The sequence below is a fragment of the Pelodiscus sinensis genome, chromosome 16 (assembly GCF_049634645.1).
Source record: "Pelodiscus sinensis isolate JC-2024 chromosome 16, ASM4963464v1, whole genome shotgun sequence".
Classification (NCBI taxonomy): domain Eukaryota; kingdom Metazoa; phylum Chordata; order Testudines; family Trionychidae; genus Pelodiscus; species Pelodiscus sinensis.
The window spans coordinates 26,018,706-26,033,279 of NC_134726.1; the positions used below are offsets into that span (position 1 = coordinate 26,018,706).

The following is a 14,574-nucleotide window of genomic DNA, read 5'->3' on the forward strand; positions in this document are numbered from 1 at the left end:
GACTGCAAACCAGCTAAACCACTTTCACCCAAAGTTTGCAAAGTAATTTGTTCTTGATGGCTCTGCTCACATCTCTAGAAAAAATGTTTTACATCTGAGCCATAAGCTCCTATGAAACGAGGCTCAAACTACAAACCCAGAACCCCAGCAGCACAACCAGGCACAAGTGTAACTTGCATATAAAATAACTGGTAAGGGGTTTCATTCCTTAATGCAGAAAAACACAGTCAGTTTCCAGAGTGAGAAACATGTAGCTGAAACTCTAGGAGTGAATGGATGAATGGCTGGAGGGGTAGAACAGATAGTACATGAGTATGCAGTGCTAGTGCTTTGCTACCCATTCAAGTCTTTGCAGCTGTTCAGTTAAGAGGAGAAAAATAAAGGCCTTTGGTAATGCTTAAGCAAGCTGCCAATTTTCCACACTGGATTTGATAGCTAAAAAAACTTAATACTGTAGCCTTATGCTTCTCTGTGGAGTCAAAAATTTTTAGAAAACTTGTAGAAATGTATACTGTTTGACAAAGAAGCTATATTTTCTAAGCGTTGCTTACGTACAAGCTGTTTCACTAACTAAAAATACATATTATGGGCTGAATTTATAAAATCTGCCCTCTAATTTGCACCAGCCATTTAAACATTTAACTACCTAATAAGCAGGAACAATGACTTGAACTCAAAATTTTGAAAGCTTCAGGGAGTAGCCAAGTTAGTCTGTACAGGATAAACTTTAAAAACAACAAATAGTCTGGTAGCACTTAAAAGACTAACAAAACATGTAGAAGTGGGCTGTGCCCATGAAAGCTCATGATACCATCTACATGTTTTGTTAGTCTTTAAAGTGCTACCAGACTATTTGTTGTTTTTTAAGTTTATCAAAATTTTGAGCGCATCAAAAGTGGGGAAGCCAGGTCCAAAGTTTCTTCAGTGTTTTATATCAACATAAACAGGAAGAGGGGGGAGGACATTTTATACACTTAATATTCATTTGTGCAGAGGCACCTGTCCAAAATCCTAGATAGGAAGGAGCCAAGGGAGCTTGGGTTGCTTTGCAAGTACCTAATGATTCTGGAGTGGGCTTTAATGAGTACGGTATATACGTTTTATAAGTACACTCCCTGAGATAGCAATAAAAACGATGCAGCCAAAACTCTTGAATGCAGATATATGGAGTGAGGGCTCCTAAAACAGTGCGAATATGGCTACACACTAAAGCTGTTTTTGCATTTCTGAGACACTTTTACATTATTGTCTTGCTCCAAGCTGAGAGAGAAAGAGAGTATTGAAATATTTTGTCGAAAGTGGGAGAAAAATGCCCATCAACATTTGCTTGTTTGCGAGGCAGAAGGAAGATGGTGGAGCTGAAAGAGAAGTGTCAGATGAACTCCCAAAGGATGTCAATACTCTCAGCTGCCTGACTGGTCAGACTGCCTGTGTGAGAGCAAGTGAGAAAGCAACTCAGCCCTCCAGATTCAGTTTACCAGTACCACCTGTCACAGTTGCTGGGCTAACTGTACCTCTGACCTCTCTTGGTTTCTTTGAGTGCCCCCCCCCTGCAGTCTTAGGCCTCAAACCTCCCACCTCTCTTGGGTGGGGAGGAACAGAGGAGGGAATCCCATCTCAGACCAGACTTTCAGAGGCAGTGCTCAGGTGTTAACTGTGATTACCTCAGCAAGCCCAAGTTTGGTTCAGTACCTGCAATTCTGTTCCTTCTGGCTATGTCTACACTACCAGGTTATTTTGAAATAAGCTATTATTTCAAAATAAAATTATTCCTCTTCACAAGTAGAAGATATTATTTCAAAATAACAAGCCCCTTATTTTGAAATAACAGACTTGGCAGCGTAGATGTTTACCTTGGGTATGTCTACACTGCACGCTTATTTCAAAATAAGCTATTCTGGAATAGTTATTACAAAATACCTTATTTTGAAATAGCACATCTACACTGCAGGGAAGCCTCAAAATTAGTCTGAGGCAGGCTTCCCTAATGTAGATGGGCTATCTCAATTTAGAGCCCAGGAGGCCTTGGGAGGAATAACTTAGCATGGCCCTGGTGAGGGGCTATTTTGAAATAGCAGCAGTGGAGCATCGACACACATCTTATTTATTTCAGGATAGGTGTGATTCCTCGTAGAATGAAGTTTACAGATTTTGGAATAAGCCGTCCATTATTTTGAAATTATTTCCAAATAAAGGAATGGCTGTGTAGATGTTTGCATTGTTATTTTGTAAATAATGCTAGTTATCTTGAAATAACAGTGCAGTGTAGTTATTTCACCCCTTGTTATTTCAAAATAAGAGGCGTGATTTCGAAATAACTCCCCACTTGTAGACATGCCCTCCAAAGCACCCTCTTAAAGCAAAAGTACCATTTATTTGAAACCAAAACTTTTCAAAGAAAACAGATGTTAAAAACAATTCACCCGATCTTGCCCCCATCTGTCTCCTGTTCATGTTTCTCACACACCAGCAATTGCTGGGCTTCCTCTTGGTGACTCAGTCCTGCCTGCTCCTGCTCAGTTTATGTCTACACTATTGCCCGGATCAACACTCTGAGATCAATCCACTGGCAGTCAATTTAGTGGGTCTAGTTAAGACCTGCCAAAATGAATGTGATCGCTCTGCAGTCATTCACTTTACTCTACCCCAGACAAGAAGAGTAAGGGAAGTTGACAGGAGAGTTTCTCTCCTTGAGGCATAGATGCAACTTTATCTGGAATCCATCCCCAAAACCAGAATGTCAACTTAATCCTTCCCTCAGGTGTGGCCTATCAGGAGAATTAGCCTCTTCATCACACATTAGCCTGTAAAAGATTAACACCCCATCACAATTATCTAAATCCATTGTGTTGCCTTCTTGCATATTTTGCCACACTTCCCATTGTAAAATAGGAAATACAGGAAATGTAATAATCCAGCATAGCTATATAGAATCTCTACTGACTGTGCCACATACAGTATTCATAACATTATATATCAGTATTCTTAGATGATTACATAGCAGCTCTGCCTCAGCCACACTTGCATCTAGAAGCCAATGCTACAGATTCTGAGCTCAGTTGATTCTGGAATAATTCTACTAACTTCAGTGGAATTAGTCCAGATTTATAATGGATGAACTGAGATTGAATGTAGCCAACAATTTTCATAACAATAGCTTGAACTTAATCACACAAGGGGAAATTCTGTCAGACAGACACACTTACTTCTGTGATGATGAAAAAGTCATCCCCGGGCTCTCCCTGAACAACAATTTTTTCTCCATCTTCAAACTGAACAGGTTCTAGCGCATCTGCTACTGTAAGGCGTTCCCACTTGTCCAATGATTCTAAAATGTTAAAGATGATACAGCTTTACTGTAAAAGTATCTAATTTTGATAATAGATTCACAGCTAACCTGATCCTTCTGGTTAGAAGATAATGAAATTGTGGTCAGTTCACTTTTATTTCATTGGTGCCTTCTCCCTGAATCGCTTTTCAGGATCCATGCAAATATTTACTATCAGTATAATTTATGACATCCAAGATGAAGTGAATAATTTTAAAAGTTAGGTAGCGACAGGATGGGCTCATGTAGACTTTATCACTCTTTCAAAAGAGGGATGTAAATGAGGCTGAATGTGCAAATGAAGCGTGGATTTAAATATCCTGCACTTCATTTGCATATTCGCATCCGATTGCTGTTTCGAAAAAGAGTATTTTGAAAGTGAAACCGCAGTCTAGACACAGTTCTTTTGAAAAAAATCATTTTTTTTAAAAGAACCATACTCAGAAGTATGGGAACTTTTGAAAAAGGATTTTTTTTCCAAAGAACCGCATCTAGACTGCGGTTTCACTTTCGAAATACTCTTTTTGAAACAGCAATCGAATGTGAATATACAAATGAAGCACAGGATATTTAAAACTATGCTTCATTTGCACTTTCGATCGGCCTCATTTACATCCCTCTTTCGAAAGAGGGATGCAGTTTAGACGAGCCCTCAGTTCCATGGCCTGGTCTGCACTCCCCCCGACCTGAAATGTATTTGAGCAGAGTAGGAGTGATCCTAGGACACAAGGGGTGTGTCTAAACTACATGGCTCCATCGATGAAGCCATGTAGATTAGGCTGATCGGCAAAGGGAAATGAAGCCGCAATTTAAATAATCGCGGCTTCATTTAAATTTAAACGGCTGCCGCACTGAGCCGACAAACAGCTGATCAGCTGTTTGTCGGCTCAGCGCGCTAATCTGGATGCTCCCGAGCCAACCTGAAAGCCCTTTATCGACCTCCCCGTTATGCCTTGTAGGATGAGGTGTATCGGGGAGATCGATAAAGGGCTTTCATGTCAGCAGGGGAGCGTCCAGACTGCCCCGATCTGCCGACAAACAGCTGATCGGCAGAGCGGGGCAGCCATTTAAATTTAAATGAAGCCACGATTATTTAAATTGCGGCTTCATTTCCCTTTGCCGAACAAACAAATCTACATGGCTCCGTCGACGGAGCCATGTAGTTTAGACATACCCAAGCTGTGTATGAGCCCATCTGAGAAAGGGCAGAGCATAATTCTACTTTCTCACTACCTCTGATGATCCTCACAGCACCAGAATGGAAGTTAATCTGGAAGTTAATGCAAATCTGTCAGAGATGGTACTTGGTCCTGCCGTGAGGGCAGGGGACTGGACTCAATGACCTCTCAAGGTCCCTTCCAGTTCTACAAAATAGATATACCACCATAGATAGATAGATAGATAGATAGATAGATAGATAGATAGATAGATAGATAGATAGATAGATAGAATGCAGAAGCAAGCTCTACTGACGACTAGGGATGTTAAATATCGGTTAATTGAATAGTCGAGTAACCTCGTGAAATGTTATCAGTTAGCTGACTATTCTATAAGCCCCAGGGGCGGGGCCAGCCGCCACCGTATCAAAGACAGCAGCACAGGGTGCCAGGCGGGAGCTGGTACGCAAAGGGAGCCAGTTTTAAAAACAGCTCCTGTAGCAGACTGGCTGCCTGTCGGCCTGTACTGCTGCTTCTGAGAAAGAGGCAGCAGTCCCTGTCTGGGGGGAGTCTGAGCTCCCACACCCAGCATAACCATGAACTAAGCTGGGCTGCCTGACTGCCAAGCTCTTAATGCACTTGAAATGCAGAGCTCCAGCAGGGGTAGATCCTGGACTTGTCGTGAGCCAGGACTGAGAAATATACTGGCAGGGAGGGGGAAGAAGGAAATGTGTGTAGTCTATAGCATTAATCTATATGCTTTTGCTTATCGGTTAATCGACTACACTATTACATCCCTATTGACTATGCAGGCTGAGACATCTTCCCTCCTGAGGGGATTCTCAGTTGGCTATATACAGCCTGTTTCTGCAAATGGCAGCCCCACAGTCGTGAGCCTCAGAGCCTGGCTCTACAGCCTCAGGCGTGCGGGCTCGTGGGAAGGTGCTAAAAACAGCTTGCTGGCTTAGACAGGAACTTGGGCTCAGAAGCCCCTTCCTCTCTTTCCCAGGCTTCAGAGCCCAAAATCCAGCCTGTGCCCAGATGTCCGCACGGCTGTTTTAAGCACTGTGGTACAAGCCCCGTGAGCCTGAGTGTGCAGACCTGAACTCAGACTTGCTCTCACTTCCAGCATAGGTGTATCCTTTGGGCTACAAAGGAGACAATGAGAGAGATGAGCAACTGTCTCTGAGCATCTGAGCGGTGTCCCACAAAGACAATGGAACCTCCATTGCTAGGAATGGTCTCAGAACCAGGTTCATTTAGCATGGTTATGTTTAAGGTTGAAACCTAATTTCAGTGACAATCTTGGCACAAGGAATGCAGGAATGGCCTAAAAATGTTTCACATCTTCAAAGCAGAATTTGCTAGTAAACATTTAAATGCATGCAACAGGACTCCATTAATCTATACTAATGATGGGTAAACAGAAATTTTATTATGAATTACTGAATTACTTGAAGTCAGGCATCACAGCTGCTTGAAATCAAGAGTCACAGGTCTTAATTTTGCCTATTCTTTATTAAATTCTACCCTGCTTCCTCATCTCATTATTCAAAAAGCTGTTTAGAACCATCATGAAAAGAATAGTTTTCTTGCTGAAATTAGGCATTTTAAAATAAAGCTGTGGCAGAAATTAGAAGTATGCATTGAGTCTAACAAACCTATGTGGCCATACATTCAGAGGTACTTAGTACATGTAACTGTGCATTTTCTGGATAATTTTTTTCTTATATGTACTTAAAAATAATGGTTTCATTTTGTTCCATGTTTACATACTAACTTACCTTCCTATGTAATTTATGACTTAGTTTGCAAACTTTTAGTTTGTAAATACAATATTCAAAAAGTGTTCCTTAATTAAAAATAAGCATAAAATCCTTTGGTAAAGACTGGAAGAGCTGGCTTTCTGATTTAAAAAAGGAGTCAGAAATTAACAATGAAAAGAAAGGGTCCCTTTAAACTTTTTTCTTCAGTTGGCTTTATGAAAAATTCAAAGCTAATTGTAGCTCTAGTCACGAAGTCTCTCTCTTGTCTAAAGGGACTGTACCATTTCAAATAGATTAGTTAATGGTATTTGCAAATAAAAACTTCATAAAGGAATTTACATGAAGTAACCATTTAAAGTTCTTTTAGATCCAGAGATAGACTCATACATCCAGATAAAGTAGATTATACACAGATCTGCAATCTCCACATTTTGCATATCAAATCTTGATTTCACATTTAAACAGCCTCAGAGGAAAGTTTTAAAAATATTAATTTTTCATGTCTTGAAAAATACATTGAACCTGTGCATCATAATCTAAACATGTCAGAATGCAGTTTTTAAAACATTACTGCTAAAATATCATAGTTTACTAGTTAGAGAAAGTATTCAAACCTGGAAAAGTTATATTCAAAACATCTAGTGTTTATATCAAGAAATTACTGTTTTCAGATTAAGTTAAGGTGGAAAATTGGGTTGATTTATCAGCACTGTATTGCTGAGATTTCTAAAATGACTATTCAGTTTGCCAGCTGTCATCTACTATTTAAATACAAAATATTTTTAGATATGTCAGCTAAATTCTCAGTGCATCCACAACACTACATATGTTGTCTAATAATTTTTTGCATCGAAAACAAAGTCCAAGTTTGAAGTATTCATTCAGTCCTTACTAAGGAAAAACTTGTACAGCAAATAATGGTACATTTTAAAGTGGTTGAGCTGAAGAGTATGGGAGTTTTGCCATAGTGAGGACAGAGTATAAGATTACAGTATCAACTTGCATGCTTAAGGGAGTTCATTTCTGAATAACTTCAATCTCTGGAATTACTTTTAAATGTCTCATTGCTGTAATTGTACTTCATTAGTGCAGGTGCAAAGATTTTTTTTCTTTAAACACTTCATATAATTTGGCATAATTTGCATTCCTAATTTATGAAGACTTAAATGTAATGGAGGAGATTCTGTTGCATCCTGCTGGAAAAGATGAGAACATAAATGAATGATTTACCTGACATTAATCTAAGAATACATGTGTAATTGCAAATTTCTCACACCGGCTCTTCTGAGAAGTTCAAGTACATTTTTACTAAGTGCATTTTTCTCAGCCTCATATCAGCTAAACTGGTAGTGGAATGTCATAAATAAGTAAACTTAAATAGTTTAAATAGCAACTATGAATTTTTTTATTCAATTATATAGTATATTCATCTATTAAAAAAATAGCCAAAAATAGACTTCAAGAGGGAATTTGATGCATTTCCCATAGAATCAGCATTTCACTGTATCATCTAATACTGTCCTCCTTATTTAAAATTGTTCTCCTAATAGTGATTGATTGGTCAGGCATTAGGAGTTTGTTGTTTTTCCTACTGACGACCATCAAGAACACATCCACATTTTGTGGCTATCACATTAATCAAAGGGAAACAAAATCCAAGGACAAGAAGCTAAACAGATGTTTTAAGAATGTGAGACTGGGGTTATAAAAGACACAGGACAAAAACAATCTAAGCCCACTTAGATCTGTGGTGTCAGTTTGTTTAGCCCATGTAAATGCATGTAAGAGGCTTCAATATCATTCCTGTAGGGAAAAAAAGTTTCTCACCCATTAAATGGAAGGATTTAACAGCTCTTTATAACACATTCATACTACTAAAAAACCACTGAAACTTCATCTTTCAGAAAAGTGCTTACTCAAATCTGCAAGAAAAGACTTTACCCAGATAACTTATTTTTGCTACATAGTAAGAGTGAGAAAAATGAGTCCTAGTGAGAGGAGCCATACGTGTTTTTATATGCTTTTCTTTGGCTGGTGATGCTACTGTGGGGTCTTCCGATCAACCACTTGCCACTTTCATCATCTCATCAAAGGCCAAAATGTATTCCGACAACATGCATAACAGAGAAATGATCACTGAAGTCCAAAGGGCAACTGACCTAAAATGGAGACCTTGCTCAGGAACTCTTCATACATCTTTCGCTTTCTCAGTGTGCTGCCCTATTATTAAGAGAGAAAAAAAGGCAGAACATTACACAAAGTATTTTTGTGATTTGCTCCTCCAGCTGCTCTGATTTTTTCCCCTTCTGAAACTTAAATATAGCCAGTATAAATAGCCTACGGCAAGATTTTCTTCATAAAATGTCTGAGTAAGCTGTATCCTTGATAAGTAATGTCAGGAAGGATCAAATTCATCCCTCATATAACTCCACTGAATTCTGTGGAGTTACTGGACACCAAGGATGAATTTGGTCCCTTTTCAGTAATTAATTTTAAGCAGCTGCATTTTTCCATTAATTTTTAGATATTATTATGCATGAGACCCACAAGTATGGAGCATACAATTAAAAAATGGGAGGAAATCCATTACAGATTCAGTATGATCTGCCTGCTCAGACACTCTCGGATTCAGCTAGGCTCACCAAGGGTTTATTATTTTAATATATATCTTTACAGCACCTGGTACCTGTATAATAATGTCCAACCAAAGTAGGCCCGCTGGGTGCATATGTAATACAAATTTAAAAATTACTATTGTTATTATTGAAAAAAGTTATAATGATAGTGTTGATGAAGTTCGTTTGCTTCGACAGTGTTTTATCTGGTTAAAGTTATTTATATACAGCCATCATAAAGAGTTTTCAGAACATCAGAATGAGATACAGTTATGATCCTAAAAGTCTCAGAGGGGTAACCATGTTACAGGCAGTCCCCGAGTTACGCAGATCCGACTTATGTCGGATCCATACTTACGAACGGGGCTTTTCTCGCCCTGGAGGACGCGGGCAGCGGGACCGCCCAGACGTGCCGCGGTCCCGCCGCCTGCATCCTCCGTGGCGAGAAAAGCGTCTCCGCGTCTCCCTGGTCTGCTGGGGGGGGGCAAAGCCGCGGAGGATGCGGGCGGTGGGACCGCGGCGCGTCTGGGCGGTCCTGCCGCCCGAGTCTCCCTGGTCTGCTGGAGGAGGGCGCCCCCCCCCCTTTTCTCGCGGACACCTGTGGTAGAGCAGCTGGGGTGCTCTGCCCCAGGCGTCCTGATTCAGCCGCTGCTGGTCAGTTTCAGCAGCGGCTGAATCAGGATGCCTGTGGTAGAGCAGCTGGGGTGCTGCCGGGTTGGTCCCCGCCGCGCCGCTCCTCGGCGCTACTGGACCAACCCGGCAGCGCCCCAGCTGCTCTGTCCCAGGCGTCCTGATTCAGCCACTGTTGAAACTGATCAGCGGCTGATTCCAGGAAGCCCAGGGCAGAGAAACTGCCTCGGGCTTCCTGTAGTCAGCCACTGGTCAGTTTCAGCAGCGGCTGAATCTGGACGCCAGTTCCGACTTACGTACAAATTCAACTTAAGAACAAACCTACCTTGTACGTAACCCGGGGACTGCCTGTAGTTTGTAACTTAAAAAATGAGAAGTCCTATAGCATCTTAGATAATATAGATGTAGTATCATGAGCTCTCCCTCTCCCCTCCCCCTTCTTTTTCTGTTAATAATTGTGAGGATCCTCCCTTTTCTCTTCACCTGCTTATTTAAGGAAGTGGGTTTTGTCCACGAAAGCTCATGATTCTACACATTGTACTGACAGGACCACGAATGTTCCTGGATCACAGAGCCCATGTATAGGGAAGTCTGGCCATGGGGCAGGGGGAAGCCCATGTCGGGAGGGGCAAGGAGCAGGTGGTGCAGCAGGGAGCTCTGGCCCCAGTGATCAGGCAGTAGTGGGGTGGCCAGCCCCAGCTCCATCCATGGAGCTCTGGTGCCAGCAGTGCCAGCCACAGAGCTCTGGCCCCGGTGGCAGCCAGGGGGCTCCAGCCCGGGGACCTATGTCCAGGCAGGCAGCAGTGGGCCTGGGCTGGAGCCCTAGCCGGGGTGGGGGGCAGTGGGGTTCTAAATGGGCCATGCGGGGAAGGACCTCCCCTGGTCCAGCAAATCCCCTCATTTGGGACCAGTGAGGTCCCAAGGGGGCTGGACCAGGGAGATCCAATCTGTATATATATATTTTTTGTCAGTCTCTAAGGTGCTACAGTTATGAGCCTAGACTTTCTAAATGCAAGATGAACTGCACTCAGATTACTCTTTACATAAGAAACATATCCTGCCCGACAGAACTTTTTCCCAACAGTTTTACTCACTCAAAAGTACTCGTCCCCCTTTCCCTCCTCCCTCTTCCCCCCACAGTATAGTCATAAATGATCTGAAAGAACAAGTGTCCCATCCCTGGTACCAAAGAGTAAACCACAGAGAAAGTTTGTTCTTGCCATCATTCAACATTTGCTTGGTTTACAATTATTCACTATGCAGAGCTATATAAGAACCAAGGCCCATTTTCTAGTTATGTGAAACATCTTGGTAAAAGGTGCACCTGCTAGCCAGCCCCATGAGGACAGAGCCCAGTGCAAGGGTGACATGCTAATCTTTTGAGAAATGGGGAAACACAGGTCACATTTACTCCCACTGGGCTTGGATAAGCTACAAAAAAATATTAGTGGTTGCTGTAGAAAAAAACCGTTGTCTTGTCCTCCCATCAGAGAAGAACGTTGATGGATGCTGGGAAGAGGGAAGGAAGAGGGCAGTACAATAATCTTTGCTGTCAAAGCATCCTGTAAGAGTGAAAATATAAAACGGGGATGATGCTCTGGAAAGAAAAGAGCCAGATAAATCTATTCAGTGGTGCAAATTAGAACGAAACTTCTCTCCTCCTACACCCACCCTGGAGTCTGATCCCACACTCAAGGAAGTCAAGGGAAGTCTTTCTAATAATTTCACCAGGGTTTGGATATGGCCCCAAAATAACAGCACCAGCAGTTGCTGCCATCCTCTGCCTACTCCTACACCAGCTGTACACTGGGGTAGAAGCATCAGCATTGGTAGTAACTGCTAGTTACACTCCCTGGCTGTGTCTACACTGGCACCCTTTTCCAGAAATGCTTAAAACGGAACAGTTTTCCGTTATAAGTATTTCCGGAAAAAGCGCGTCTACATTGGCAGGATGCTTTTCCAGAAAAGCACTTTTTCCGGAAAAGCGTCCGTGGCCAATGTAGACGCGCTTTTCCGGAAAAAAGCCCCGATTGTCATTTTCGTGATCGGGGCTTTTTTGCGGAAAAGACTACTGTGTTGTCTACACTGACCCTTTTCCAGAATAGTTTTTCTGGAAAAGGACTTTTGCCCGAACGGGAGCAGCATAGTTTTTCCGGAAAAGCACTGACAATTTTACAGTGGACCGTCATTGCTTTTCCAGAAAAGCAAGCGGCCAGTGTAGACAGCTTTCAAGTTATTCCGGAAAAGTGGCTGCTTTTCCGGAATAAGTGGCCCAGTGTAGACACAGCCCCTCTGGGTTCACTATGAATCAGGGCAGCAGTCATTGTCATTTTTGCTCCTCTCCTGTACTGGAGTAGAATCACCAGGCCCACAGCAGCTGCCATGTCCTACCAGGTGCCTTTGCATCACAGTGGAAGCAGGAGCCAACATCCTCTCTTCCACCTTTCACAACTGCATAGCCCCCAGGATCTCTCATCACATGTTGAGTTAGCACTGGTAACCTTCACCCGACCTTTCCATCTAACTAACCATATTCATTACCTCAGAGGCCCCTGGAACATTGAAAATGCCAAGATGAAAAAAAAAACTCCAAATGGAGGAGTTTCTGAAACCCCGCCAAATCCTGACAGCTCACTGTAAGACAATGAACGGAAAACTGGACCTTGTGCAGTCACTGCTCTCCTCCCTACAATCCAGAGTGGAAACCAGACAAGCAAAATTGACAGCTGTGGAAAACCAGATTGGTGGTTTAGATCGATGGGCCAGGGCATGTAGAGACAGATGTGGAAAATGCTTTTAAACTTACTGCAGCCACAGATGAATTTTAAGAAGCAGTAATCAAGAAACCATGAAAGGCTGGCTGGCCACAGCCTGGACTATTTAGAGAACTAGTGAAGAAACAGAAAGGTAAAAACTCGAGACATCCTGGCTGGCACAGAAAGCAAAGAGCTCATCAATTTCTTTAAGAAAAGTGTATGTGAACTCTTGATTCTGTAAGATTGTAACAATGCCAAAGCAGTGCTATAGAACTCCCAACAAAACTATTTTGGTTAGAATATTGTAAGTGTGAAGGACTAAATGATTGTTTATTATGATTATCATCATCACTATTATTATTATAATAGCATCTACAGACATGAACCAAGACTGAGATTCCATTTGTACTTCCTGATGTACAGAAATGTGAGAGGTAGTCCATATATGCTAAAGAGCCTATGGTCTAACTAGATACAACAGAGAGAAGAGAGAGGAGAATTGACTTCCTCAAATTCATACAAAGTCAGTGGCAAAATTAGAAGTGGAGTCCAGTTTTCCTGACTCTCACTATACCAAGGAGACAGTTCTTCAAAATAAAAGGGACAATGAATTCTAGCAACAAAAGCATCATTGATTTCTCTAAACTACACCTCAGCATAAGGACCTAGGGTATGTCTACACTGCCACCCTAGTTCGCACTAGGGTGGCTAATGTAGGCATTCGAACTTGCAAATGAAGCCCGGGATTTAAAGATCCTGGCCTTTATTTGCATGTTCCCGGGAGCCGCCATTTTTAAATGCCCCATAGTTCGAACTCCCCGCCCACGGCTACACGCGGCACGGACTAGGTAGTTCGAATTAAAGCTCCTAATTCGAACTACCATTACTCATTCATTGCAGGAGGAGTAACGGTAGTTCAAATTAGGAGCTTTAATTCGAACTTCTTAGTCCGTCCCACGTGTAGCCACAGGCAGGGAGTTCGAACTACGGGGCATTTAAAAATGGCGGTGCCTGGGAACATACAAATAAAGCCCGGGATATTTAAATCCTGGGCTTCATTTGCAAGTTCGAATGCCTACATTAGCCACCCTAGTTCGAACTAGGGAGGCAGTGTAGATATACCCCTAGAGTGAAGAAACAAAACTGATGAAAATGGAAAAGGATCGAGGATGGCTGCCATGTATTAAAAAGCCTGAACTCTGTCTACACTAAGCTTAAGAGGTCCATATTACCATAGAAATGCATCTCTGTTTCACACCTATTAAATATTGTTACCATTTTTTTCAGTGCAAAGTGGGTTTAGTTCACGTGTTTGGGAAGAAGACTTTAAAAGTATGAGACTACAACCAGCCTGGAACAATAGCTCTGGGTATGTCTACACTACCCTCCTAATTCGAAATAGGAGGGTAATGTAGTCATACCGCAACTGCAAATGAAGCCCGGGATTTGAATTTCCCGGGCTTCATTTGCATAAAGCCGGCCGGCACCATTTTTAAATGCCGGCAGTTCGAACCCCGTGCCGCGCGGCTACATGCGGCACGGGGTTCGAACTGCCGGCATTTAAAAATGGCGCGGGCCGGCTTTATGCAAATGTAACCCGGGAAATTCAAATCCCGGGCTTCATTTGCAATTGCGGTATGACTACATTACCGTCCTATTTCGAATTAGGAGGGTAGTGTAGACATACCCTCTGAGAGGAGGGAATTACTTCTATTCATCTTAGTGAGACATTAATGCTGAAGTTGGATGCCATTTCATGATGCTTGGGAAAGCATAACACTGCTGGGGTACTGGAAAGATCATGCTTAGTTGAGAGCAGGGTTGGTTCTTGTGGTGGTCAAACAAATGCAGTCACCTGGGCACCATCTTCTAGGATAGAGGCCCAGAACCTAAGACCATAGCCAACTCCCAGGCCTTAGCAGCTCCTGGCCATCCCTCCATGGCACTGGAGCACACAAAATCTACTAGCCTGGTCTCTCTAAAACTCAGGCTATGTCTACACTATAGAGTTTTTTCTGGGATACTGGAAGTATCCCAGAAAAACTCTGCCGCATCCAGTTTCCAAAAAAGCGGGTGCATTCTTTTGGAAGCCCTGTATTCCTCATTGTATGAGGATTAAGGGCTCTTCTGAAAGAGGAGGTTTTTCCCACATTTGGCCCTGTGTAGACAGGCCAAATGTCAGAAAAACCTCTTCCGAAAAAAGAATCGGAAAAGGGTATGCAAATTGTAGTTTGTAAATTGCGTACCTTTTTCTGAAAAAGAACTGCAGTGCAGACATAGCCTCTGGTGTGTGAGGGGAATGTCTCCTTTTCAGCGTCAGCA

At 42.4% G+C, this 14,574-nt stretch overlaps 1 protein-coding gene across 3 annotated transcripts in view; it reads right to left on the minus strand.

Moving 5' to 3' along the window:
• PRKAR1B (protein kinase cAMP-dependent type I regulatory subunit beta) overlaps positions 1-14,574 on the minus strand; it is a 159,511-nt gene that overhangs the window by 32,632 nt on the left and 112,305 nt on the right. For all 3 annotated transcript variants that reach the window (XM_075899535.1, XM_075899534.1, XM_014580848.3), the window contains 2 exons: positions 8,411-8,471; positions 3,207-3,328 (listed from right to left, as the gene is read on the minus strand). In XM_075899535.1, the coding sequence (XP_075755650.1) occupies positions 3,207-3,328; positions 8,411-8,471 (183 nt within the window). The remainder of the gene's footprint in view (positions 1-3,206; positions 3,329-8,410; positions 8,472-14,574) is intronic.